This window comes from Gossypium hirsutum, chromosome A03 (assembly GCF_007990345.1).
Source record: "Gossypium hirsutum isolate 1008001.06 chromosome A03, Gossypium_hirsutum_v2.1, whole genome shotgun sequence".
Lineage (NCBI taxonomy): Eukaryota > Viridiplantae > Streptophyta > Magnoliopsida > Malvales > Malvaceae > Gossypium > Gossypium hirsutum.
Window position 1 is genome coordinate 109,947,963 of NC_053426.1, and position 25,664 is coordinate 109,973,626.

Sequence of the window (25,664 nt, forward strand, 5' to 3'; positions counted from 1 at the left end):
GAGGAATCGAAACCCAGCACGTTAGGGCACGTTTTCTCGAACTTTCCAAACGTGAAATATTGCTTTTACGAAAGAATTATTTTCGTTGGGTAATTAATATAAATTCGTGGTAAAGTGGAATAGCGAAAAATGAGCAAACAAATATGAATTTCGATATCAATGAACATAACAGAATAAAAATAAATGCATAATAAGAATGATGAGATCAGAAATAGAGGAGTAAGACAAACAAGCAATGTAAGAGAATAATAAAAGATTAATAATAATTATAATAGTAAAAATAATAATAGTAATAATAGCTAAGTGTGAAATAGTAACAGTACATTAATAAGACAAATAATATAATAATAGTGATAGCACTAAAGAAAAAATATATATTAATAATAGTAATAAATATAATAGTAATAAATAGAAAATAATAGTACATTAATAATAATAGTATATGTTAATATCAATAATGATATGTATAAAAAAGGAAATAATAATATAGTAAAAAATGTGTTAATAAAAATAAAAATAGAAATAAAAATAATATTAATAATGATATTAATAATAGTAATAAAACAGAGAAAAGAAAAAAAATATATAACGATGAAAAGTAATGATAATAATTATTATAATAGTAATGATATAAAATCAATGAGGTAATAAGCAAATGGGTATAAAAAGAAAATATAATCATAGTAATAATAGTTGTAGTAATAATAATAGTAAGAAAAATAGTGATAATATAACAAGAATAGTAATATAACAAGAGAATAATAATAATAATAATAATAATAGTAATGGAGATAATAATAATAATAATGATACTAACAATAATATAAATAAAAATATAAACAACAAAAAAATAGCAATAGCGATAATAATAATGGAATGAAAGTGATAATAATAATAGTAAATAATATGCAAGAAAATAAAATACAATTATAATACCATAATGTTAAATAATAAAAGAAAATACAAAAGAAAAGGACGAAAAGGGGCTAATTTGAACTCTAGACAGAAATTTGAGGCGAAAATAATAAAATAAAAAAAAGAAATGGGGCCAAATTGAATTTAAAACAAGAGTTAGGGGATAGATTCGAAACAAAAAAAAGGAAAGGGGAGGACCTACTAGAACACGTGAATAACATGGAGGGACTAAAAGGGAAATAATCCCAACCTTTATGCGCATTATTTCAACAGGGACTCAAATGTAAATAGGAAAAAATTATGCGGCCAAATTAAAAACAATAAAAAGAAGAACAGGGGCCTAATCCAATAGCAGCGCAAAAGAGAAGGATTGGCCACATAAATAACCCATTTTAGGCGCATAGGCTCTTTTCCTTTACCCAAACGGTATTGTTTTAGTTTTATTATTTAAATCATAATTTTATTTTGAAACCATCCATGCCTTTATTTCCTTTTTTTATTTTTTTTCTAAACCTAGCACTTTCAGACTCCTCTATCTCTTCTCCTTCTTTTCAGCCGACAAGGCCATTCCCTGCTCGCCTGCACGCTGCCATGGCCGGTGACCGATGTTGCGGAGAATGAGCTTTTACGCTCTGTCTTCAAAGGCTCTTTTGAAGGCTAAACTTTCAGCAAACAAAGAACGAGAAAAAAAAGAGTTCTTTGTCCCTTTGCCGAACTCGATTACAACGACGGAGAAATCACTCCGACGCGAGCTCAAAGGGATTCAGGTGAGCCAATTTCCTTCCTTTTAGTTTTTGCTTAAACAGATTCGCGAAGAGAAAGAAAAAAATAAAAGAAAATACAAAAGAAAAAAACTAAATAAAAATAAAAAAGAACCAAGAACACCTTTTAGTTTCCAATCTTTCTTAGATTTGCTTGTGTGCGTTTTGATTTCTAATACCTGTGTTACAATCTTTCTTTTTGTAAAAAAAATAAAAACCCCCCTTTTCCAAAATACAATCCGTCCTCTTTTTCAAAATTTCTCCCTTCGGTTTTATAATCGATTACAATAACAATAAAAAATGCTCTTATTCCTCTGTTGTGGCTGCCTTTTTTGTTGTTTGTGTTTGCAGGGTATGGCCGGTGTTGGTGGTGGGGGTGTCAGACGGTATGGGACTGTTGTAGTGGAGGTATGGGGCTGTTGTAGTGGGGGTATGGGGTTTGGTATTAGTGGGCCAAAATTGGCCTACTACAGCTGCCCCTCTTTGCTCATTTTCGTGTAACGAGAATAGAGCAAAGACATCAAAAGGGCCAATTTTGCCCGGTCTTGCCGAGTCTTGACTTTTTGGTGCTCATCTTCTTCAAGTAGCCTTATTCCAACCTACCGCGTCTTGTTGCTTCGATCCCCTCTACTGCAACTTCAGATACGCCTTGTAGCTTCAATCTACTCTGCTACGACTCCATGGGGGTGAGATTTGTGTTTTCAGTCTGCTCCACTACTATTTAGGGAGATAAGACTGGGTGTGATCTGCTCCACTACTACTTAGGGAGATAAGACCTGAAATCTTCAATCTATTCCACTGCCAAATGCAGGGAGATAGAGTCATCGGCTTCAATGTACTCTATTGTAGTCAGGGAGGTAAAATCTGCCATCTTTGATCTTCAATCTGTTCCACTGCCAAATACAGGGAGATAGAGTCTGTTTTTCAATCCACTTCCTACCAATATAGGGAGGCAGGATCTGCTATCTTCGATCTATTTCGTTGCCGAATACAGGAAGGCAATATCTGCAATCTTCAATCTATTCCACTGCCCAATACAGGGAGATAGAGTTATCGGCTTCAACGTACTCCACTGTAGTCAGGGAGGTAAAGTCTGCCGTCTTCGACCTGCAATCTATTCCACTGCTAAATACAGGGAGATAGAGTCTGTTTTTCAATCCACTTCCTACCAATATAGGAAGGCAGGATCTGCTATCTTCGATCTATTTCACATCAATATATGAAAATAAGATCTGCTTTCTTCGATCTAATTCGCCACCAGTATGGGAAGACAAGATCTGCGTCGTCGATCCACTTCCTACCAATATAGGAAGACCGGACCTGTTATATTTGATCTACTTCACGCCAATACATGAAGACAAGATCTGCCTTCTTCAGTCTACTTTCTACCTAATACAAGAAGGCAAGATCTGCAATCTTCAATCTATTCCACTGCCAGATACAGGGAGATAGAGTTATCGGCTTCAATGTACTCCACTGTAGTCACAGGGAGGTAAAATCTGCCATCTTCGATCTGCTTCGCTGCCTAATACAGGAAGGCAAGATCTGCAATCTTCAATCTATTCCACTGCCAAATACAGGGAGATAGAGTTATCGGCTTCAATGTACTCCACTGTGGTCAGGGAGGTAAAATCTGCCATCTTTGATCTGCTTCGCTGCCAAATACAGGAAGGCAAGATCTGCAATCTTCAATCTATTCCACTGCCAAATACAGGGAGATAGAGTTATCGGCTTCAATATACTCCACTGTGGTCAGGGAGGTAAAATCTGCCATCTTTGATCTGCTTCGCTGCCAAATACAGGAAGGCAAGATCTGCAATCTTCAATCTATTCCACTGCCAAATACAGGGAGATAGAGTTATCGGCTTCAATGTACTCCACTGTAGTCAGGGAGGTAAAATCTGCCATCTTTGATCTGCTTCGCTGCCAAATACAGGAAGGCAAGATCTGCAATCTTCAATCTATTCCACTGCCAAATACAGGGAGATAGAATTATCGGCTTCAATGTACTCCACTGTAGTCAGGGAGGTAAAATCTGCCATCTTCGATCTGCTTCGCTGCCAAATACAGGAAAGCAAGATCTGATATCTTCAACCAGCTCTGCTACAAACGAGAGAGGCAAGGTTTGTCTTCGATCTGCTTCGCTGTCAGTGCAGGAAGGCAATATCTGCTATCTTCAACCAGCTCTACTACAAACGAGAGTGGTAAGGTTTGTCTTCGATCTGCTTCGCTGTCAATGCAGGAAGGCAAGATCTGATAACTTCAACCAGCTCTGCTACGACCGAGAGAGGCAAGGTTTATCTTCAATTTTTACTGATCTGTCCCCTAGGGAACATGACCTGTATAATGAACCTAATTATGCCTAATGATTAGGATGGCATGATCAAAATGAATCAAATGCTCCTAACTAGACATGCGTGAATGGTATTTGAATGAATGCAGAATGTCATGAAAATAATTCCTTAATGCTTAGGTTATCATCGCTCAAAAGCTTATTAAGGCTTTATCACTAACGTGTCGCAACGCCTTCTTGACCAGCCGGCATTTCCAAAGAAACACGTAATCTGATTGCCCCCCACTGTGAACATCGAAGTTCAACCCACTGGGACATAAAATTTGTACCATCAATCTCCCACTGTAACCCCAGGGTAGAAAGATATGGCTTTTGTCAATCTTCTCCTATCGCAATTCAAGGGTATAAGATTTAAATCCTTCTGGTCCCTTACATCATTCCCAATGTGTCATACCAAAGACTCATGCGCAAACGAGGGCTCTCCTTCCCGAGGTAACCTCTTCCTATTGCCTGAAGATCATCACTTTCTTGTTTATTCAAGCTTTGTCACCAACATGGCGTCTTGTCAATCAACGCGTTTGATAACAAAAATCCAAAGAGAAAGTCTAAACTTAGACTATTCCTTCCCAAATTTCCAACCTTTAAATTTGGAGTGTTCTAAACAATTGTCCTGCTTCAGGCTCCTATATTATTTAGAAACTTTTCAGAGTAATATGCAAAACTTCATTCGTGAAAGTTTTATTAGTCCATTAATCATTATTCCAATGCAACATGCTTGCAAAAGATCATAACGATAGATAAAATAGAATTGATTTGAGAGCATAGCTCAAAATGAATAAACTATCAAGGATAGCAAGAATAAAAGGGGAGTTAATTGGGAACACGTATCTTGAAAAAGAATGAAGTATTCCAAGAAAAAAAATAGTATGAGGACAAGATGCCCCAGATATCGTAGCTTGAACTTCTCTGTACCAACTCTTTGAAAGACCATTCTGTGTTTGACATGTGTTTAGGAGATCTACAAGACTTTGTCGATGCCCCAAGATGCTACCTACCCTTTCCTGTTGAATCAGGTATAGCAAGACCATTAGATGCCCCGATTTGATCAAAATTTGAGCTGCTCTGATCGCCTCATGCCCCAATTTGATCCAAAATTTGAGTCACCCTTTTTTTTAGGGTTTTCAACTCAAGCCCCTTTGGTCTCAAGGCGCCCTTTGCGGGTTTTCACCTTGGCCTCTCCTTTTTTCACTCATTTTTCTTTTCTTCTTTTTCATTAATTCTCTTTTTTTTAAGTGAAGTATTTGTTCCTTGAATCAAAATTCTCAAGATTAGGCAAGTTCTTGCCATCTATCTTGGTCAATACCTACACTCTCCCAGATAAAGCCTTCCACATAAGGTCCTTCTGGCTTGGCATCCACTTTCTTCTGAAGTCCCCTTTGTATGGGAAGGATCTTGTTTGATATCGGGTCCCCTTTATGGAATTCTCTGGAGCAAACCTTGTTTTGGTGAACTCATACCATTTTCTTTTGGTACATTTGACCATGATAGAAATTTTGAACATTCCTCTTCAACTAGGATTGGATCCAAAAACTCAAAGAGAAGGAAATCTTGACCTCAATAGGTGAAACCGCGATAAGCCCAAAAAGAGGGTGTTGCCCTGAGAGAGTTTTTTTGCCGCTATGGTGTTAATCTTGAACAGACTGTAAACTTCTTATATTTTGCTCTTGTTCAAATTTAGTGCATTGTCAAATATGATTCTTTTCGACTTTTCGTGATTTTTCAAAAAATTTACTGTCGACTTCGTGATATTGGCATATGAAGCAGCTTCTTTCCGTGAAGATAAACTGATGACCGCCAGACCTTTTTTTGGCGAGATCGACCTAATAACCTTCATGCCTCACATGGACTCCATTGATTTTTCGTAAGGTGGAATTTGTTTTCACCTTGTTCTACCCTCCTCAATAAGTACGGAGATAGGCCACAATCTATGTCATCTTCGAAGTCATGAGATTCCTCTAAACACATGTCTCGCTCAAAAGGAGATTCTGAGTCTGTAGCAGTGTCATTCATGTCGTTTATATTCAGGGACCTATTGTTGGTGCAAAAGAATATACAAAGAATGTATGAATTTAAGAATAATTATCTTGACAGTATAATTATGAATGAATGAATGATTTTGGAGAAAGAATGAATAATTATTCATAAAGAATGAAAGAATATTAGCTCAAAAATGATCGCAAAGATGCATTTCATTAAAATAATGACGTTCAGACATGAGCCTATTTCACAAAAAAAATTCATATTGCTTCAAGCTAAAAGCAACAAGTTTGTTCTGAATATTACTCTAAGTAGGCTCTAAATACTACAGAGACTTCTTTTACAGTCTGATTTATTTAGAACACTTCCAAGTTTATGAGGGCAGACATCTAACAAAGTTCCCTCTTCAGTTGTGTCTTCATGCATGTCATTGATGTGAACACTTCCCAATATCTCTTCATACATCGTATTCACCTTATTGTCAATCATGATTGGGTAGCAGATTTTCTGCAGTAGATGAGTCACCCAACTTGACAATACCCATGTTGATGAGTTTTTCAACTAGTTTTTTGAAGGTGATGCAATTCTCTATTGAGTGCCCTGTAATTCCTGCATGGTAGTCACATTGTGTGTTCGCATCATACCACTTTGGATATGGAGGTTGTGGGGGTTTTGAATAGGAAGGGGAAACAACATGCGCATTGAATAAATTTTGATATAGCTCTTCATATGACATCGGAATTGGCGTGAACTGGAGCTTCTCAGTACCTGGTTTCACTCTAGGTTCTTGTCTCAATGAGCCTTGTTGGTTAGCGACCATTTTTCTTGGCTGATTCACCGTAATTGGTTTTGAATAACCCTTGCTATATGTACTCGTGTTGTTCACCTCATTGTCTTTGTTTTTTGGGGTTGATCTCTTGATGCATTCTTCCGCATCTATCTTCCTACTTCTTACAGCATTTTCAATCATTTCACCAGACATCACTACATCTGAGAAGCTCATGGTAGCACTTCCTAACATGTGGTTAATAAACGGTGCTTTCAGAGTGTTGATGAAAAGCATCGTGGTTTCTTTCTCTAAAAGAGGTGGCTGGACCTGTGTCGCGACCTCTTCCATCTTTGGGCATATTGCCTAAAGCTCTCACTTTGCTTCTTTTCCATGTTCTGCAATGTGATTCTATCGGGTGTCATATCTGTCACATGGTTGTACTGCTTTATGAAAGCCTGTGCTAAGTCCTTCCATGAATGGATGTTGACGCGGCTTAACTGGTTGTACCACTTAGCTGCAGACCCGATCAGACTGTCCTGGAAGCAGTGGATCAATAGTTGATCATTGTTGATGTATCCTGTCATTCTTCGACAGAACATAGTTATATGAGCTTCAGGACAACTAGTCCCGTTGTACTTTTTAAACTCCGGCATTTTGAATTTGGGAGGGAGTACTAGATCAGGTACCAAACTCAAGTCCTTGGCGTCGACTCCACAATGGTAGTCGGTGTTCTCCATGGCTCTAAATTTCTCCTCTAGCCATCTACATCGGTCCTCAAGTTATTTTGACAAGTCCATTTTCACTTTCTCTATCTCTGCCATGTTATCGAGATCAGGAAACACGGGGTTGGTAGGATTATCACCGGGATTAGAACCCGAGCCTGTTGGAAAGTTCATCGATGCTGGGGCACCGACCTGGTATTGGGATCTAATGGTAACAGGTGCCCTCTGCGGGTACACCTCTGGTTGCGCTTGGATGTTAGTTGGGGTGAAACCTGGAGGATAGGCAGGGTCATCGTGATCATCCCCAGCATCAACTAAAGGGCCTTTTCCTTTGTCATTCCTTCCAGTCAATAATTGCTTTACTTGGTTCATCACAGTGTTCTGGGATTCTAACATGTCTTGCTGGATTTTTTCCAGTCGTTCGTGCATCTGATCTTGCATCTCTCGTTGCAACTGTTCCAATCTTTCCAACCTTTGATCCATTGCTTTCGTTTGGCGACGAGTACCGTAGTGATATTTGATTAGATTTTTGTTGGTTTCCAGGGTAACTGAAATAATTTTACCTAGTTAGGGTCACTTCGTGAAAGTCTAATGCATATGATGCAATGTAATGCAAATGCATGAAATGAATGCCAAAAGAAACGTTGATTCTTGGTTCAATTCTATTAGAACAACTGGAATAGAAAACAAATCTATTTACATAAAGCAGATATATATACGGCTTTTCCGTCATAGGCGGGGACATTCGATCCTCTTCTTCATTCGAGCGTTAAGATAAATCTCCCGAACTCTTCAAAAGGGACATCCCTTCTATCTTTTTTCTTCATCTGGGCCGCGACTCGTTACTCATTCATCCTTGTGATGCTCGTTGGCTTCTCTTTAAAAAGTTTAGCGGTTCTCGAATAATCTTTATCATCTTGAGTCTTCAGGCAACGAGGCAAAGTCGTATAGTCCTCTACTGAACGAGGCAAAGTCGTATAGTCCTCTACTGAACTATCATCCTTCTTTTGTTATATCTTCTCGGACCGTATTAGGACAACCGTATCGTCATCCACTTTATCAAGAAACCCATTTTCTTATGACAAGCTCTATATTTAGCAATTGAACGTGAATCAACACCTCTTTTTATGATGAAAATGCAATGCAATCATAACAAAAAGAAAACATGTTAGTACAAAGCAAAAGCAAGCAAGAATAAATAGAACACCTATTTGGGTGAATACTAGGGGTTCGAAGTGGTTCTACCTAGGGTGGGCTCCTAAGGTTCACTACATGGGGTTTGGTTCTAAAGTAAGGGTACCTGAACCAGCAGATTCCTCGATCCTCACCCATTATAGGCTCATATGGACCGAGTTCAGTTCAGGGGAATACATTTCCCTATGGCCATGCGGAGATGAAAATCTCACGAAGACATAGGTACGGATGTATCCCGAAAGCGATTCACTATCCCATGCGGAGGTGAAAACCTCACGAAGGCGTAGTTTCTCACTCCCACTTAAAAGGGTATGACCAGCGGTCATGCAATGCAATGTGCAGAGGTATAAAATAAAATACAGAACACGATAAAAAAAATATAACTCAAAACAAAAGAGATGCAATGAGAGAATCGTAAATTTAAATCGAATTTTCCACTTTCAACAAAAAGACAAGAAATAATCAACACGTGGCTTGACTCTCTTATTTAAAGTCCCCAGCGGAGTCGCCAAGCTGTTGACACCATTTTTTGATGAAAATGAAAACGGGGTCGACTTAGATTTTGAAAATAAAACGAAAAATGGGAGTCGCCACCAATCTTTTTTGATGAGGTGTGATCGGGTCACCTCGTAAAACGGTTGTTTTTAATAAACGATTTAGATTTTATTAAAACAACGATTTTTGTCTACGAAATTCAGAAAAATGGGTTCGGGAGTCGGTTACGCACGAGGAAGGATTAGCACCCTCGATGCGCCCAAAATTGGTACCTAGTTGATTAATTAGTGTCTTAGTGTCGAAAATTGAAAATTTGAAGAGTTTAAAAAAAATACGATCCTTAAAAGAAACTCTGATAACGTGAATTGAAATATAAGATTCTCTTGTTCCGAAGGAATATCACATCCAGCACGTTAGGACACGATACTCTAAACCATCGAAACCAAGATCATCTTATAGTTTAATGAAACCATACTTTGAAGATTTAAGAGGATATTTGGCTATTTAGTCGAACGAGAAATCGAAACCCAGCACGTTAGGGCACGTTTTCTCGATTTTTCTAAATACGAAATATTACCTTTATTATTGAAAGTTTAAAAGGGTATTTGGCCATTTGGTCGAACGAGGAATCGAAACCCAGCACGTTAGGGCACGTTTTCTCGAACTTTCCAAACGTGAAATATTGCTTTTACGAAAGAATTATTTTCGTTGGGTAATTAATATAAATTCGTGGTAAAGTGGAATAGCGAAAAATGAGCAAACAAATATGAATTTCGATATCAATGAACATAACAGAATAAAAATAAATGCATAATAAGAATGATGAGATCAGAAATAGAGGAGTAAGACAAACAAGCAATGTAAGAGAATAATAAAAGATTAATAATAATTATAATAGTAAAAATAATAATAGTAATAATAGCTAAGTGTGAAATAGTAACAGTACATTAATAAGACAAATAATATAATAATAGTGATAGCACTAAAGAAAAAAATATATATTAATAATAGTAATAAATATAATAGTAATAAATAGAAAATAATAGTACATTAATAATAATAGTATATGTTAATATCAATAATGATATGTATAAAAAAGGAAATAATAATATAGTAAAAAATGTGTTAATAAAAATAAAAATAGAAATAAAAATAATATTAATAATGATATTAATAATAGTAATAAAACAGAGAAAAGAAAAAAAATATATAACGATGAAAAGTAATGATAATAATTATTATAATAGTAATGATATAAAATCAATGAGGTAATAAGCAAATGGGTATAAAAAGAAAATATAATCATAGTAATAATAGTTGTAGTAATAATAATAGTAAGAAAAATAGTGATAATATAACAAGAATAGTAATATAACAAGAGAATAATAATAATAATAATAATAATAATAGTAATGGAGATAATAATAATAATAATGATACTAACAATAATATAAATAAAAATATAAACAACAAAAAAAATAGCAATAGCGATAATAATAATGGAATGAAAGTGATAATAATAATAGTAAATAATATGCAAGAAAATAAAATACAATTATAATACCATAATGTTAAATAATAAAAGAAAATACAAAAGAAAAGGACGAAAAGGGGCTAATTTGAACTCTAGACAGAAATTTGAGGCGAAAATAATAAAATAAAAAAAAAGAAATGGGGCCAAATTGAATTTAAAACAAGAGTTAGGGGATAGATTCGAAACAAAAAAAAGGAAAGGGGAGGACCTACTAGAACACGTGAATAACATGGAGGGACTAAAAGGGAAATAATCCCAACCTTTATGCGCATTATTTCAACAGGGACTCAAATGTAAATAGGAAAAAATTATGCGGCCAAATTAAAAACAATAAAAAGAAGAACAGGGGCCTAATCCAATAGCAGCGCAAAAGAGAAGGATTGGCCACATAAATAACCCATTTTAGGCGCATAGGCTCTTTTCCTTTACCCAAACGGTATTGTTTTAGTTTTATTATTTAAATCATAATTTTATTTTGAAACCATCCATGCCTTTATTTCCTTTTTTTTATTTTTTTTCTAAACCTAGCACTTTCAGACTCCTCTATCTCTTCTCCTTCTTTTCAGCCGACAAGGCCATTCCCTGCTCGCCTGCACGCTGCCATGGCCGGTGACCGATGTTGCGGAGAATGAGCTTTTACGCTCTGTCTTCAAAGGCTCTTTTGAAGGCTAAACTTTCAGCAAACAAAGAACGAGAAAAAAAAGAGTTCTTTGTCCCTTTGCCGAACTCGATTACAACGACGGAGAAATCACTCCGACGCGAGCTCAAAGGGATTCAGGTGAGCCAATTTCCTTCCTTTTAGTTTTTGCTTAAACAGATTCGCGAAGAGAAAGAAAAAAATAAAAGAAAATACAAAAGAAAAAAACTAAATAAAAATAAAAAAGAACCAAGAACACCTTTTAGTTTCCAATCTTTCTTAGATTTGCTTGTGTGCGTTTTGATTTCTAATACCTGTGTTACAATCTTTCTTTTTGTAAAAAAAATAAAAACCCCCCTTTTCCAAAATACAATCCGTCCTCTTTTTCAAAATTTCTCCCTTCGGTTTTATAATCGATTACAATAACAATAAAAAATGCTCTTATTCCTCTGTTGTGGCTGCCTTTTTTGTTGTTTGTGTTTGCAGGGTATGGCCGGTGTTGGTGGTGGGGGTGTCAGACGGTATGGGACTGTTGTAGTGGAGGTATGGGGCTGTTGTAGTGGGGGTATGGGGTTTGGTATTAGTGGGCCAAAATTGGCCTACTACAAATAAAAAAACTAAAATACAATAATTGAATTTAGATTTTGTTTTAATTAAAAAACTAAAATATGGAAAAAATTTTATTATTTATAAATAAAATTAAAAAATATTTATATAAATTGAATTAATATTTAATTAATTCGTAAAATTAATTTCATACAAAAATTTTAAAAATTTTAATAAATTCATAAATTGAAAAAATCATAAACGTCAGCTATCTATGTATAAAATAAATATAGAAGAAAAATAAGAGGTGATGTAACGGATGGTAACCCGACAAACTTCAATTTCACACTAATTTTGGGCTTGGAAATATTCATCGAAACTGAATGGATTTCTTGAAATAATTGGCAAGCAATGACAATTTTTTCTTGCCACGATTGCCGACAGGGATGGCAACACAACCTTTTGTCTATCCTCATCGATTCCATATCAATTCCCGCTTATATCGGTGCATCGTTTTAGTAATAAAATGGTATAATTATTTTATTTTTTTTTACATTTGTTAAAATATTGATTCATATTAATCGTATCATTTTATTTCATTTTATTTTGATTGCATCGTTTTATTTTGTCCAATTCCGATCGCACCAAGTAAAATATTATATACTCATAATTACTTTTTTTTTTGGAGTAGTGTTTATCTAGTGCATAAATACTTTAATTTGAAATTTATTTAGTGTAATTCATTTGGTATTTATAAATATTTATATATATATTAATTTTTTTAAAAATATTGAAAAATTTGAAATGATACACTCATACAGATCAATAGGCACCAATTTTAGCAAAAAAACAGTGTATCTATGGATGTGGTACTTACTAACTTGATGCTAATCCAAATTCAACTTTTATTGTTCCATTTTAAACTCATTCTCAAATTCTATTAATTTAAAATTAGATTATAGCATATTCATATGGACGGAAATATTTATATAATAAATTTATAAAAAATAAAATTAAATATGATTTTAGTTGAAATGATAGAATTTTTGATGTATTAGATTCAAATCTCATGATTCTTAATATATGTATTTTTTTAGATTTATTAAAATATAAAAATACAAGTAACTTCAAAATGATATTTTTTATTTTATGAGTTAATTAGTAATATCAACTTAGTTAATACCCCTTAATGTGTATAGATTTTAGCGGAGCCCAAGTTAAAATATTATATATTTTTTATTAGATTAATTTTTATAAGATTATATTATATAAAATACATGTTATAAAAAATTATAAATATAAAAATCTAATTAAAATTTATTAAAATGTTATAAGAAAAAACAAACCACCTCAATAAAGATGATCTTTGAGGAATATTATAAAAATATCGATGTATTAACAATATTATAATATTATAAAAATATCTAAATAAAAATTACAGTATAAAAATACATAAATAATTAATATTTTTAAAATGAATAAAATAATTAATTTTTAAAACATATTCCTCTCGTTTATTTTGTTCTTTTGAATCATATTCCCCTCGATTCTTACTTAGAAAAGGCATTGGACATTTTCAGCCCTTAAATATTAAAATGGAAAATTACAAAGAAATAATACATACTAGTCAACCATAGTAGCAAAAAGGTCATCAAAATTGAATTTCCTTTTAAAAAATAATTTCTAATTAATTAATTAATTAATCTTCTTTTAGTTTAATTACCCGGTTCCGAAGCAAATCCCGAGAAACTATTTTCTTCGAGGAATCCAACATCTTCAAAAGAGCACTCAACCGTCAGATCCAAACATTCATTGCCGTTTCGCATCATTTGCAACTTCCCGTTTTTTTTTTAAAAGAAAAAAACCCATCAAAGTCACCGATCTCATCACCGTCAATGAACTCTCGGGTTGTTTCCATTGAAGACGTTGATTGATCCAGTGGAAGTTAGAGAAAACTTTGTGATTTAGGGGTTGCTTAGTATACAGGGGAGACTTAAAAAGAAAGTGCTTGTTTTTTTTTGGTATTGATGGGGTTTTTCAGTACTATTTTGGGTTTATTTGGATTTGGAGTTGGGATTTCAGCGGGTCTTGTGATCGGTTATTATCTCTTCATCTTCTTCCAGCCTAGCGATGTCAAGGTACTCTTTGATCTTTCTATTTTCTATTTTTTGGGGTTAAAATTTATTATAGAACCTATGTTTATTCGATTCAAGTCTTTTATATTTCTACATATTTCCATTATTCTGCATCAATTTGACTTGTTGTGGTGGATATTTGATGCATAAATATTTTGTTGTTAGTTGACAGTGATAGAAATCGTTTCTTTAGTCATTTTGCATCCCTTGAATGAATGAAATATGAATGAATTGACTGATAAATGCTTCACTATCGTAACTGGTGGAAGCCGTAGCAATCAAATGCAAGTAAAAACATATGGGACTAATCAAACATGCTCTTATATTATTTGAAATATTGCTTTAGTTTTGATTCTAGTATCAGGGCCCCTAGAGCTGAGTTTAACAAAAATAAGTAACAATTGGGGTGCTTCAAATCAGGCGACCTGGTCCTCCCCTTCTATGTTGCTATGACTATTTATTTTTCTAAGTACCCGCGGCTAGCACCCAAGTCTGACCCATATCTAAATATACCTAAGGGGATATGTTCCTCCTAAGACCTAACTACATGAAAATCTAGGAAAAAAACTGAAAGTACTCGTGTTAGACAGATATCCATGTCTGACACTGAATCCCAAGTTCAATGCCACTTTTCTTGTTGACAAGAAATTAATCATTTTTTCATTTATTCATGGTAAATGAGGAAAGATACAGGAAATAATGTTATATGTGCTGTCAATATTTGATACCTGTCTCCTTTTTTTTTTTTTTTGGGAGTTTATTTAAGCACATGTTTACTTTATCAGGATCCTGAAATCCGTCCATTGGTTGAGCAAGACTCAGAGACTTTACAAGGGATGGTTCCAGAGATACCACTTTGGGTAAAAAACCCAGATTATGATCGTGTACGTCAATGTCACTAGTGTCTGTCACATTCTTCCATGTCCTTCTACATATGTTTTACTCTCTTCTATTCTGATAGCTACATTTTTCTTTCCATTGCGGGGTTTGTGAAGGTTGACTGGATAAACAAGTTTTTGGAATATATGTGGCCTTATCTTGACAAGGTTTGACTTCTGGTTCCCGAAAACTTTACTTTTATTGGTATCTGCTTTCTCCTTTATATGTTTGTTCTCAGATCATTTCCCATTTTCTTGCTCCTTGTAGGCCATTTGCATGACTGCCGAGAACATTGCCAAACCCATAATAGAGGAGCAAATTCCTAAGTACAAAATTGATGCCGTCAAATTCGAGAAACTTACATTAGGATCTTTGCCGCCAACTTTTCAAGGTGAGTCAATCAATTTTTTTTAATTTATTTCTTTATCTCTCAAATGTTATGTTGCTTGTCTTTTTTGCTAAATTCTTTGATTACATGAAAAGGTATTACTTAGAAAAGGCATTGAAAAGAGAAGCTGGATAGATCTTTAGAACTCTGCTTGGTGATCTTGAATTTGCATTGGAGATAGCAAGAAATATATTATAAGAAGCATGGATAATCATTAAAAATGCTGCTTTCTAGGATTAATTGCTATGATTTTTGCTAAATTGTTGTAGATGTCAGTTTTTTACAAAAACAAAAAAGTGGTTATTATCTATTTTAACAAAAATAATTTTCTGTGCATTCAAAGATAAATTTCCAGCCTCACAATAAAAGGTACTCCTCCTCCCACACACACACACACACACACAAAAAAAAAAAAAAAAAAACACTATAGGTCCTGGATGTTTAGATGTGAGAACAACTTATTCCCTCAACATCCTTGGTGCTGAATTCCTTGGCCCAGTGAGCATAGATTTTAAGATAAAAAACTATATCTGTGTAGTTTATGTAATTGTCTTTCTTTCTTCCTATACAGATTTTGCACTGACCTAGTTGCTCTTCTTCTCCTTGACAGGTATGAAGGTTTATGTTACAGATGAAAAGGAGTTAATCATGGAACCATTAATAAAATGGGCTGGAAATCCTGATGTTACTATTGCTGTAAAAGCATTTGGGCTGAAGGCAACTGTCCAGGTTGTTATTTTTTCCCTATCCTAAAAGGGAATAATCTTATGTAGTTAACTACTTGTGTTAGGTAGGAGAGAGTAGGTTGTTTGTTAATTGTGTGTTGCTTGGATAATTTCAGGTTGTGGATTTGCAAGTATTTGCTCTACCACGTATTACCTTAAAGCCTTTGGTTCCAAGCTTTCCTTGTTTTGCAAATATCTTCGTGTCCTTGATGGAGAAGGTTTGAGAAAATGGATGAAATTAAATTCTATTTTTCTTATTTAGATATTTCATGCATCTGATATTTTCATTTGGCAAACAATTTTTTACTACAAATTCTGTGGTTATCCACGTAAAGTAGATGTAGATTTGCCCTTTATTAGACATGTAATTAGTCAGTATAAGTAAATTAGTGTGATGAAGTATTTTTTAATTTTTTTGATGAATAGTGATTAGTTCTCTTCTCTATTAATGATTTGCTTCTAATCTGCAGCCCTATGTTGACTTTGGATTGAAGCTTATTGGGGCTGATCTCATGTCCATACCTGGTCTTTACAGGTTTGTCCAGGTAAAATGCCTTATAATGTTTTCTCTTATTCTCATTTTCTAGTTTCACCAGAGTACTTGATTAATGAGGCTTTATTAAATGTTGAACGTGCATTTCTTTTACTAAAAATGCAATCTGTTTGAGGTATCTTTTTCTTTTTTTTCCCTTTAAATGCAAAAATTCTATCATAGAAGTTGTTTGACCTTTCGGTAGTGATGGTTTTATCTGTGCTAACTTCTTGAAGAATGCCATCATATTTCTCAAAGATAAGAAAAACTTCTCATTAATGCCTCCGCTGGCATTATCTTAACAATGTATGGTTTAGAGCTTTGAATTTTATTAAGGGCTGTATGTAATGCAGGAGCTCATTAAAGATCAGGTTGCAAACATGTATCTTTGGCCTAAAACCCTTCAAGTACCAGTTCTGGATCCATCAAAGTATGTTTCAAGGATGTTCTAATACTTTTTTACTATTCATGTCATCATTTTTTTTCTTGCACTTCTTTGTTTCTTGGCTTATAAACCCATTTCAACTTGCAGAGCTTTTAAAAGGCCCGTAGGAGTTCTTCATGTAAAAGTTCTAAGGGCATCGAAGCTAAAGAAAAAAGATTTTTTGGGTGCATCAGACCCCTATGTTAAACTGAAGCTAACTGAGGATAAGCTTACTTCTAAGAAAACCACTGTGAAGCATAAGAACTTGAACCCTGAATGGAATGAGGAATTTGATATGATCGTCAAAGATCCTCAGACCCAGGCCTTAGAGCTTCATGTTATTGATTGGGAGCAGGTAACATTTAAGAAATTTGCTTTTCAACTTAATTGAAGTTCTATAATTTTTTTCCTATTGTTTCCCTAACTACTCGTTCTCAGGTCGGGAAGCATGACAAGATGGGAATGAATGTGGTTCCTTTGAAAGAACTTACTGCTGACAAGCCCAAAGGTTTTACCCTTGAACTTCTTAAAAATATGGACTTAAATGATGCCCAAAATGAGAAGTCACGTGGGGAGCTTGAGGTGGAACTCACATATAAGCCTTTCAAAGAAGATGAAATGCCAAAAACTTTTGAGGAGTCAAGAACACTGCAGAAGGCTCCTGAAGATACACCTGATGGTGGAGGTGTGCTTGTAGTCATTGTCCACGAGGCACAAGATGTTGAAGGAAAGCACCACACCAATCCGTATGTGACAATTCTCTTTAGAGGCGAGAAGAGAAAGACAAAGGTATCTTTTTTTGGGTTCAAAAAAAGAGGTATATTATGACAGTAGCATTTAAAGACTAAAGTAACCTACATTCAAGAAATTGTTTTAACCTTTGGCCTAATTTTAAATATCCATCATTTTATTCCTTAGTCTTTTGGTGTACGCAGTTTATGCTAGGGTGCTCACTGATTCCTTCCTAATCACATCTTTTCTTTTATAATTATTTTTATTTGAAGAAGAATCAAAGATGGTGGGTAATAGCTCTTTTTTATTGAAAGATAATCTATTCAACTGGATGAAAATAGATGACATTTGTGGAAAGGAGTCCTTTTAGATATTCATGTTTTCTTCGAAGGTTGAATGATCGCATTACTGAAAGTTTCAAAAAAAGTTACTGAGATTTTTTTCCTGTTGCTTGTATTTCCTATAAATGACATGTTCTTCTAATTCTATTTATCCAGCACGTAAAGAAAAACAGAGATCCAAGATGGGAAGAGGAGTTCACATTCATGTTGGATGAACCTCCTGTTAATGATAAATTGCATGTGGAAGTTCAAAGCAGTTCATCAAGGATTGGCCTGCTCCATCCCAAGGTAACACTTACATAACAGATGTTGCCCGGAATTTGGTTTGGTGTCGTAGTTGTTTTCCTCATCTTGAGACCCAGAATATTAACATCTAGTGCTAGGGTGATATATGATGCGTGAAGAATTGAAATCTATATAGGTTCTAGATTCATAAAGATCCTCATTGTTTTCATGTTTGAACTTTGAAAGGTTGTCGATAGTGTCGGATAACGTCTCTCAGATGGTTGAATTCTGTGATATGGTTGTTTGATGAAAACCCTAAGCCCTACTTATACATGCACAAACATGCACATGCGCATGAACTGCTTTGATTTGGGGCATTTTTTGTTTTGTTTGTATCGGTTCTGTGATTTCATTATTAACGGGATTATTGTTTGTATGAAACAGGAAACACTGGGTTATATTGATATCAATCTTTCAGATGTTGTTAACAACAAAAGAATCAATGAGAGATACCATCTGATAGACTCAAAGAATGGGCGGATCCAGATTGAGTTGCAGTGGAGAATTAAATGAGAGCCATTTCTTGAATTCATTCCCACACATACAGAGATACAAAGAAAGCCATTTCTTAATATCTTAGATCTGTACTCGAAATTACTTCATTGTTACTTGTTTGTTTTATGTACATTAAATGATTGTAACAATAATAAATACTACTGAAAATAGCACCAAAAATGGAAGACTGGACAGCCCCTTTTTTTTTTCATTTGAGCTTTGCTTTGTCTTTTAAATTAATTACATTTTTCAAGGTTCAACCCTCCAATGCGCCCATAAATGTTGATTATTTTCGGCGTAGTGATGTTTAAAAGAAGCTAATATAAGTATAGCATTATTGGTTCGTATACGCTTTTTGGTCACTCTAGTAATTAAATGGTTTAAAAAGTTACAATTATATTTAAAAAGAAGATAGTGTTTTAATATTTTTTCTAGTCAATAATTATAAAATATTATCCTTTATGACGTAAACGCAATAAAAAAATTACAAAAAATAAAATTTATGAATTGCAAGTCAAATTTTAATAAAATAGAAGTATTTTTATCTTTTAATTTTTATGTAATATATTTTTTATAGCAGCAGGAGCACCACTAGGAGCTTATTCATCGGAACGAAAAAATCATTGAAGACCTTAGGGCAGGTAGAGACCCTCAAGAACAAAATCCTTCTACTGATGTCCTACATAAAGACAACCCAATCTTTTCCCAATAGACAGCATAGCCAATATAGTCTAGTGTGAACCCAACAACGAACCCTTCAAATCAAACATGACCAATACCCGTAGAGGCAAGCAAACCCTTTTGAAGATCAATTGTAAGTACTGAGAAGAGAGATGCAAGAGGTTCAAAGTGCAATGCCTCTAGAGTTTCTCTATGAATGCTTATGAAAACACCAAAATAAATTAATTAGAAAATAATATTTCATGAATTCAGTTATGATTATAACATGGAATTAAAACAATCGTAACTTCAAATTATAATTATAATTCAAAGCATTATCGTCCATGATTCACCTATCTAATCATGACAATGAATAAAATTACAATAGCACAATCATGTAAATTTAATGGTTTTTAAAATTATAAATTAAGAAAAAAATAGATAAACGCGGAATTCACTTTTCATATATTTAAATTTCAGCATTTAAAATTTTATTTTTATATCAATGTATAAATTCAACTCTTTTTTCATTATTTATTTTCCGAACTTTGTCATCAATCAAACAACAAATGAAAAATTAAACCTTTAGAGATTCAATTTAATTTTCGCTCAACATTTGATAAATTGCACAAATAAATCAGATTATTCACAAATTTAATTACTTTGTTCGTTATCATTATTAGTATTAATTAAATATTGATTAAATCTTAATTTTATTGACATAAATATTATTATCAATATAAAAAAATATTAATTCGAAAACACAAAAAAATAAATATTTATAATGAGATTTAAAGAAAATATATCATCTAGTTTTGGCTTCACCCTTTTCAATATCTTAAATATCATTTACCTACTAAAACAAACTCTTTTTCTATATCATTATTAGGGTTTAATTTAATCAACCCTTTTCAACTGCTTTATTTGTCCCTTTCCCCCTCATTTTCCAGCTTCCAATTGTTAGGGTTAGGGTTTTAGGTTTCTTTTAGTAAGTTCTAGAAGATATAGAGGCGTTCTCTTTTAATGGTTGATGGTGTAGCAATGGATACAGTGAACCAACGGGGACTACTAGGGAGACCGTACGGATATCTGCATGATGACGGAGGATTTGAGAGGAAAGACATTAAAGGAGCTCACAAGGCGGTCATGAATGGAGTCATGAGTTCAGTTCAACCTACTCGAACCAGTGAACTCACCATTGCTTTTGAGGGTGAGGTCTACGTCTTCCCCGCAGTTACTTCTGAAAAGGTTTGGTTTTCTTTTAGGTTTTCTTAATTCTTTGGTTGCATGTTGATTTTTTATATGTTTTGTTGATGGATTAAACTGTTTATTTGGAAATGCGGGGGAGTTCAAAGGTTATGTGGATAAGTAGCTTTATTTTGTTAGTCTTACTTAACTATAAACAGAGGAGGATAGCTCTTGAGAATTTTGAATTTGTTTGATCCATTACCTTTGCTAAAATCGCTTTGAGCTTTAGGATTCAGACAAATTGTTAGAATGATACTGTTAGGATAGCTATTTCTGCTTGCTGTTTTGAGGGAAAAACTTTCGTACCATTGGTGGATTTATGGCATTTAAATTTGCTATTCCACTTGTGGCATAGGGTGGGTAAATGAGATTGACATCATCGATTTTTACTGGCATGGGGATGGCCATTGTGGACAAGCTGTAATAAAAGTTTTAGGGCCAGTTTAACATTGAGGTTGAGAAGTGCTGTGAAAAAGTGCTTTAGAAAAATTTAATAGTGTTTACCATTGCTGTCTATAAGTGCTTTAGGGAAGATAAAATGTCTATTTAAGACTTTATGTTGAGAAGTAGAATATTTAACGACAGGATGAAAAAGTAATTTTATTGAAAAGCACTTTTCCAAAAGCCAAAAGATAAAAATTTTGGCTTGGCTTAAAATCCCAATTTAAAATCAAGGTTTGGTTTGAAAAGCTGCTTGTTTACCAAATTTTTTGGTTTGAAATCATGGTTTGGGTTGAAAAGTGGTTTTCGACCTCAATGGTAAACACACCCTTAAGGTGTTACTGAAGGTCATATCGGTATGCTTGAAAAAGTTATCCTTATTTTGAACATATAAAATGGGATTTTCTTTTTCAAATTTTATGTTACACGTATTAGCTGACCTCTGTTACCCATTATATGCTTACTTTTCCCTGTTAGCTGGGAAAGGGGTTTTAGCTAGGTAGTGAAAACCAATTCTTTTTGTCATTGATTCAAGTGTAAATAAAGCACGAGGAAATATACTTGAACTCTTTTGAGTAACTGTGTTTTGTATGTGCCTTTGCTTGCATTGATTTCATAGGTCCAGGCAGTTTTACTACTACTGGGAGGATGTGATACATCAATTAATGTGCCCAGCTCCGAGTTCCTACTACAAGAAAAGGTCAAGGTATTTTATATGCATATGACATTGCTCTGCAAAATTTACTTGCATATATGGGTTTGATTGCTAATATTTCCTTAAAATTTGTTCAAGGTTGTAGGTGACTCTTCACGAGGTTCAAAGATTTCCCGAAGAATTGCCTCGCTAGTCAGATTTCGTGAGAAGCGGAAAGAGAGATGCTTTGAAAAGAAAATACGCTATACCTGCCGAAAAGAGGTTGCTCAGAGGTAAGTTGCCTTGTTTTTGTGATAAGTAATTCTTAGGCTCTAGGACTTGTAGCTGAACTGGGATTTTTACTCATAACAAGTTCAATAAGCTAATTAGCTTGTTCATGTGATAAAGCTTACTGCCTTTGCTCTTGAATCATGATATTTTATGAGGTCTATTCTTTCAAATCTTGGTTATGCTTGCATATTTCTTTTTGGAGCATCACTATTCCGTTATTTACTGAAGTTTGTAAGCTATTAGAAAATAGCTTTATGGTCCTTAACCAAACTGTTTTTGACATCTCAACTTTTAGGTCTCCTGTATGCTTGATGTGTTCCTCTTAAGATATCATTGGTGCATAGTCTAGGCTTTGTTACCTTTTCCTTTGGTAGTTCTACTAGATAGGTGGGTTCTGTAAGGATAAGCTTTCACTTTGGACCTTAAAAGTTTATCACATTCTCTAGAGATGAGCTGCTAAAGAAAAAAAGAAATAAGAATTGCATGCTAGTGATCTACAAATGCGCCAATTTTCCTTAAGCTGGTAAATTAGGCTCTATCTCATCCAAAAGCACTTTTATTGTTTGTTCACCAGTTTTCTAAGTGCACTCCTAATTTTCTTGTTTGCTAGGATTCTGAAAAAACATATTATTTTATTGAATAGCCTATCTTAAAACAATGTTACAAGCTTATGTATTTATACACAAGTACAGCCAATATACACTAGGAAAGTAGCAGGAAACTCCTCTTCCTAAAGTTTGTCCTAAAATGAAGCTTAAAATCTGGCCTAAAGTCACGGTCCTAAAATCTCTACAATTAATACTTTTTGACTAATATCTACTATTATAACTTGTATCTTCCACAAGGATGCATCGTAAGAATGGTCAGTTTGCATCAGTCAAGGACTCTAACTCAGGTGAAGGAAGCTGTGATCAAAGTGATGACACCCCTGACTCTGTGTAAGTTTGAAGGAGCTTACTTTGTTTATTTCTTGTTGATGTTAATTGTGTTGAAGGTGTTTTTTCTTGTTTTGTTCCTTTTCTTATAAGCTTGCGTAGTTGTCAACACTGTGGGATCAATGAGAAGTTAACCCCGGCTATGCGTAGGGGGCCAGCTGGTCCCAGAACACTTTGCAATGCTTGTGGCCTTATGTGGGCAAACAAGGTTGGTGTAGAATAGTCAGATGCGTACCTATGCAGCTTCTTTTCTCATTTACTTATAATTAATTTTGTTCACTTATTATGCAAGGTTGAAGACATTCAAATTTGAATTTAGTTTAATGATGAAGTTTATTATGTTCTACTAGATTTTGTCAGTTTATGGATTATATTCTTACTTGAGATATTTTGGGCATTGATTTCCCTTTCTGTTGGAAGGAGTTTAACTTATTGCCTTCTATAATGCAGTAGCCCTTCCCCTGCTCTTACCATTTCTTATTGAATCTCTTTGGCATGATAACTTATTTCTGTAACCAACCTGATTTTTCCCCGGTGTTGAATTTACTAGTAGGCTGTAGGCACAATACTAGTTTTTTTTCTTATTGTTTATTTTATTTTTTAATCTCAAGGGAACACTGAGAGATCTTAGAAAAGGAGGCAGGAGTACTCACTTCGATTCAAAGGAGCTGGTATGTTATGGAGATCTAATGTGTTCTTGTCCACTATCCATAGGGTCACGTTTCTTCATCTAATTTGAGCAATTTCATGTTCAGTTTTTGAACCTGATGGACATTTTATTTAGTTCAGCATTAAGTCCTTTTATCTCTCAGGAAACTCCAACTGATATTAAGCCTTCAACTTTGGAACCAGAAAATTCTTTTGCCAATAATGATGAGCAGGTATTGATTTCCTGGGTCACTTAAGATGAACATAGCTGTAACATGATAATTTGCAAGTGCAAATTCTTTCGATGCATTAAGGACAATGCTTTTATTTTTAGCTATGCTTTGTTTTTGGTTGGTTGTCCTGTCTAATGCACTTTCATAAATAGAAACAATGTTAACTACGAAACACAGATCAGTGATGCTTCTTCAAGGTGGCATAATTCTTTGCTTTCCATTTTCTGTCATCAGGGAAGCCCACAAGAGAAGAAGCCTGTACCTATGGATTCTGAAAATCATTTAATAACATCAAATGAGCAGGTAAGAATTCTATTAATGGTGGTAAGAGGGATTTATCTTGTGATTTTAAATTTTCTGGCAGATTCTAGGACATTATATTTCAAACTTGCGATATCGAGTTGCAAGGGATTGCATTTTTGCTCTATCAGGTTGCCAATGATCTGATTTTTTTGATTCACCAAATATTGTCCACTGATATGCAGGAATTCGCACGAAATTCACATCCTTTTCTTATCCGCGTGGAGAATTCCTCAGTCAACCTTGATAACGAGGTATTCTTTTGGTCACAAATACTGTTTAAGTGGTAAAAATACCATGGAGGCCTTTGTACTAGGAGTCAAATTGTATTTTTTCCCCTGTATTAAAAAATGCGCAAATTACTCCCAACATGTTAGATCAAATTGTAAATTGGTCATTCTGTTAAAAAGTTCATCCGTTTCTACTGTTAAAAATTGATCATTGTACGTCAAAATGACATATACGTGGCATGTTACATGTAACTGTTTGGTTATTAAGTCAATGTGCTAATTTTTAACCGTAGAAATAGATGACATTTTTAATAGAAATTATCCTTCTCTTTATTTAACGTACAGTGGCTAATTTGTCCAATTTTTTTTAGTAAAGTGGGCAAAATACAATCTGACTTTTAGTATATAAAGACCAAAGGTCTTTATAGTACTTTTACCTGGTAAATGAATTTCATAAGGGAAAATTCGTGAGGAACTCTCTTAAGATTGTTTACATGGCATCAGGACATACAGGAAACACTAGAAGAGCTTGCTGATGCTTCAGGGTCGGATTTTGAGATACCTTCACATTTTGACGAACAGGTAGTGGTCTTTTAGCAACCTAGCATCAACAACATATACCTTAAGTGAACTTTTTAACTTTATAGTCAAATTCATGAAAATAAAACTCGCACAGGTTGACATTGACGATACCAACATCGTGACCGCGTGGCCTGGGACTTAGAAAGATGGAGGTTTGATTTGGTTTTGACATGTTTTGATCAGCCAGCACTGATATCGACTAACTATAGGTTTTGCCGGAGATCTGTTGTTCATAGACACAGGATCGGGATCATTCCCTTGTAATCGAATTGCTAAACTCAATACAGTCGTCTCCTTTTTTCCTCTTTGATATCTTGTTATAATTATAATGTGAATAAATATAATATTTGGTGTTTCCTTCTTTCTGCCCCCTCCATTAAGTCGATGTAATTGTGCCCAATTAATAATGGTATATAGCCTTTCTCGAGTGAGCTAAAACAAGTAGTAAAGGGAGCTACATATGTATTCAAATTAATTTAAGATTGCACGATGATTGCTTTTTTTTGTTTTTTTTCCCCAAATCACCATAGTCCAAAGTTGGGCAGTAAAATTTTACATTAGTACTAATTAAATGAAATAAAATTGGATACAAACATCAATGCTATCATTCTTGATCTGAATAA

The 25,664-nt window shown here is 34.3% G+C and overlaps 2 protein-coding genes across 2 annotated transcripts; both read left to right on the plus strand.

The window, feature by feature from the left end:
- The first annotated feature begins 13,523 nt into the window (after nucleotides 1–13,523).
- LOC107887004 (synaptotagmin-1) lies at nucleotides 13,524–19,050 on the plus strand. The gene is made up of 12 exons (XM_016811127.2): nucleotides 13,524–14,041; nucleotides 14,824–14,922; nucleotides 15,034–15,084; nucleotides 15,185–15,308; nucleotides 15,916–16,034; nucleotides 16,147–16,248; nucleotides 16,501–16,575; nucleotides 16,916–16,992; nucleotides 17,095–17,341; nucleotides 17,425–17,775; nucleotides 18,216–18,347; nucleotides 18,729–19,050. The coding sequence occupies exons 1-12, from the start codon at nucleotides 13,931–13,933 to the stop codon at nucleotides 18,855–18,857; spliced, it is 1,617 nt and encodes a 538-aa protein (XP_016666616.1). The 5' UTR covers nucleotides 13,524–13,930; the 3' UTR covers nucleotides 18,858–19,050.
- A 1,286-nt stretch (nucleotides 19,051–20,336) lies between these two features.
- LOC107887003 (GATA transcription factor 19) lies at nucleotides 20,337–25,402 on the plus strand. The gene is made up of 11 exons (XM_016811126.2): nucleotides 20,337–20,747; nucleotides 21,808–21,894; nucleotides 21,982–22,115; nucleotides 22,959–23,051; nucleotides 23,142–23,256; nucleotides 23,660–23,719; nucleotides 23,861–23,929; nucleotides 24,164–24,232; nucleotides 24,415–24,483; nucleotides 24,964–25,041; nucleotides 25,136–25,402. Exons 1-11 carry the CDS (start codon nucleotides 20,523–20,525, stop codon nucleotides 25,181–25,183), a joined length of 1,047 nt encoding a protein of 348 aa, XP_016666615.2. The 5' UTR covers nucleotides 20,337–20,522; the 3' UTR covers nucleotides 25,184–25,402.
- Nucleotides 25,403–25,664: the final 262 nt, after the last annotated feature.

Coding starts and splice junctions, on each gene's coding strand:
- LOC107887004 (XM_016811127.2), top strand. CDS start 13,931: ATGGGGTTTTTCAGTACTATTTTGGGTTTATTTGGATTTGGAGTTGGG. Junction 15,309..15,915: donor TTTGCCGCCAACTTTTCAAG/GTGAGTCAATCA, acceptor TCTCCTTGACAG/GTATGAAGGTTTATGTTACA. Junction 17,776..18,215: donor GCGAGAAGAGAAAGACAAAG/GTATCTTTTTTT, acceptor CTATTTATCCAG/CACGTAAAGAAAAACAGAGA.
- LOC107887003 (XM_016811126.2), top strand. CDS start 20,523: ATGGTTGATGGTGTAGCAATGGATACAGTGAACCAACGGGGACTACTA. Junction 21,895..21,981: donor TACTACAAGAAAAGGTCAAG/GTATTTTATATG, acceptor AATTTGTTCAAG/GTTGTAGGTGACTCTTCACG. Junction 24,484..24,963: donor CAGTCAACCTTGATAACGAG/GTATTCTTTTGG, acceptor ACATGGCATCAG/GACATACAGGAAACACTAGA.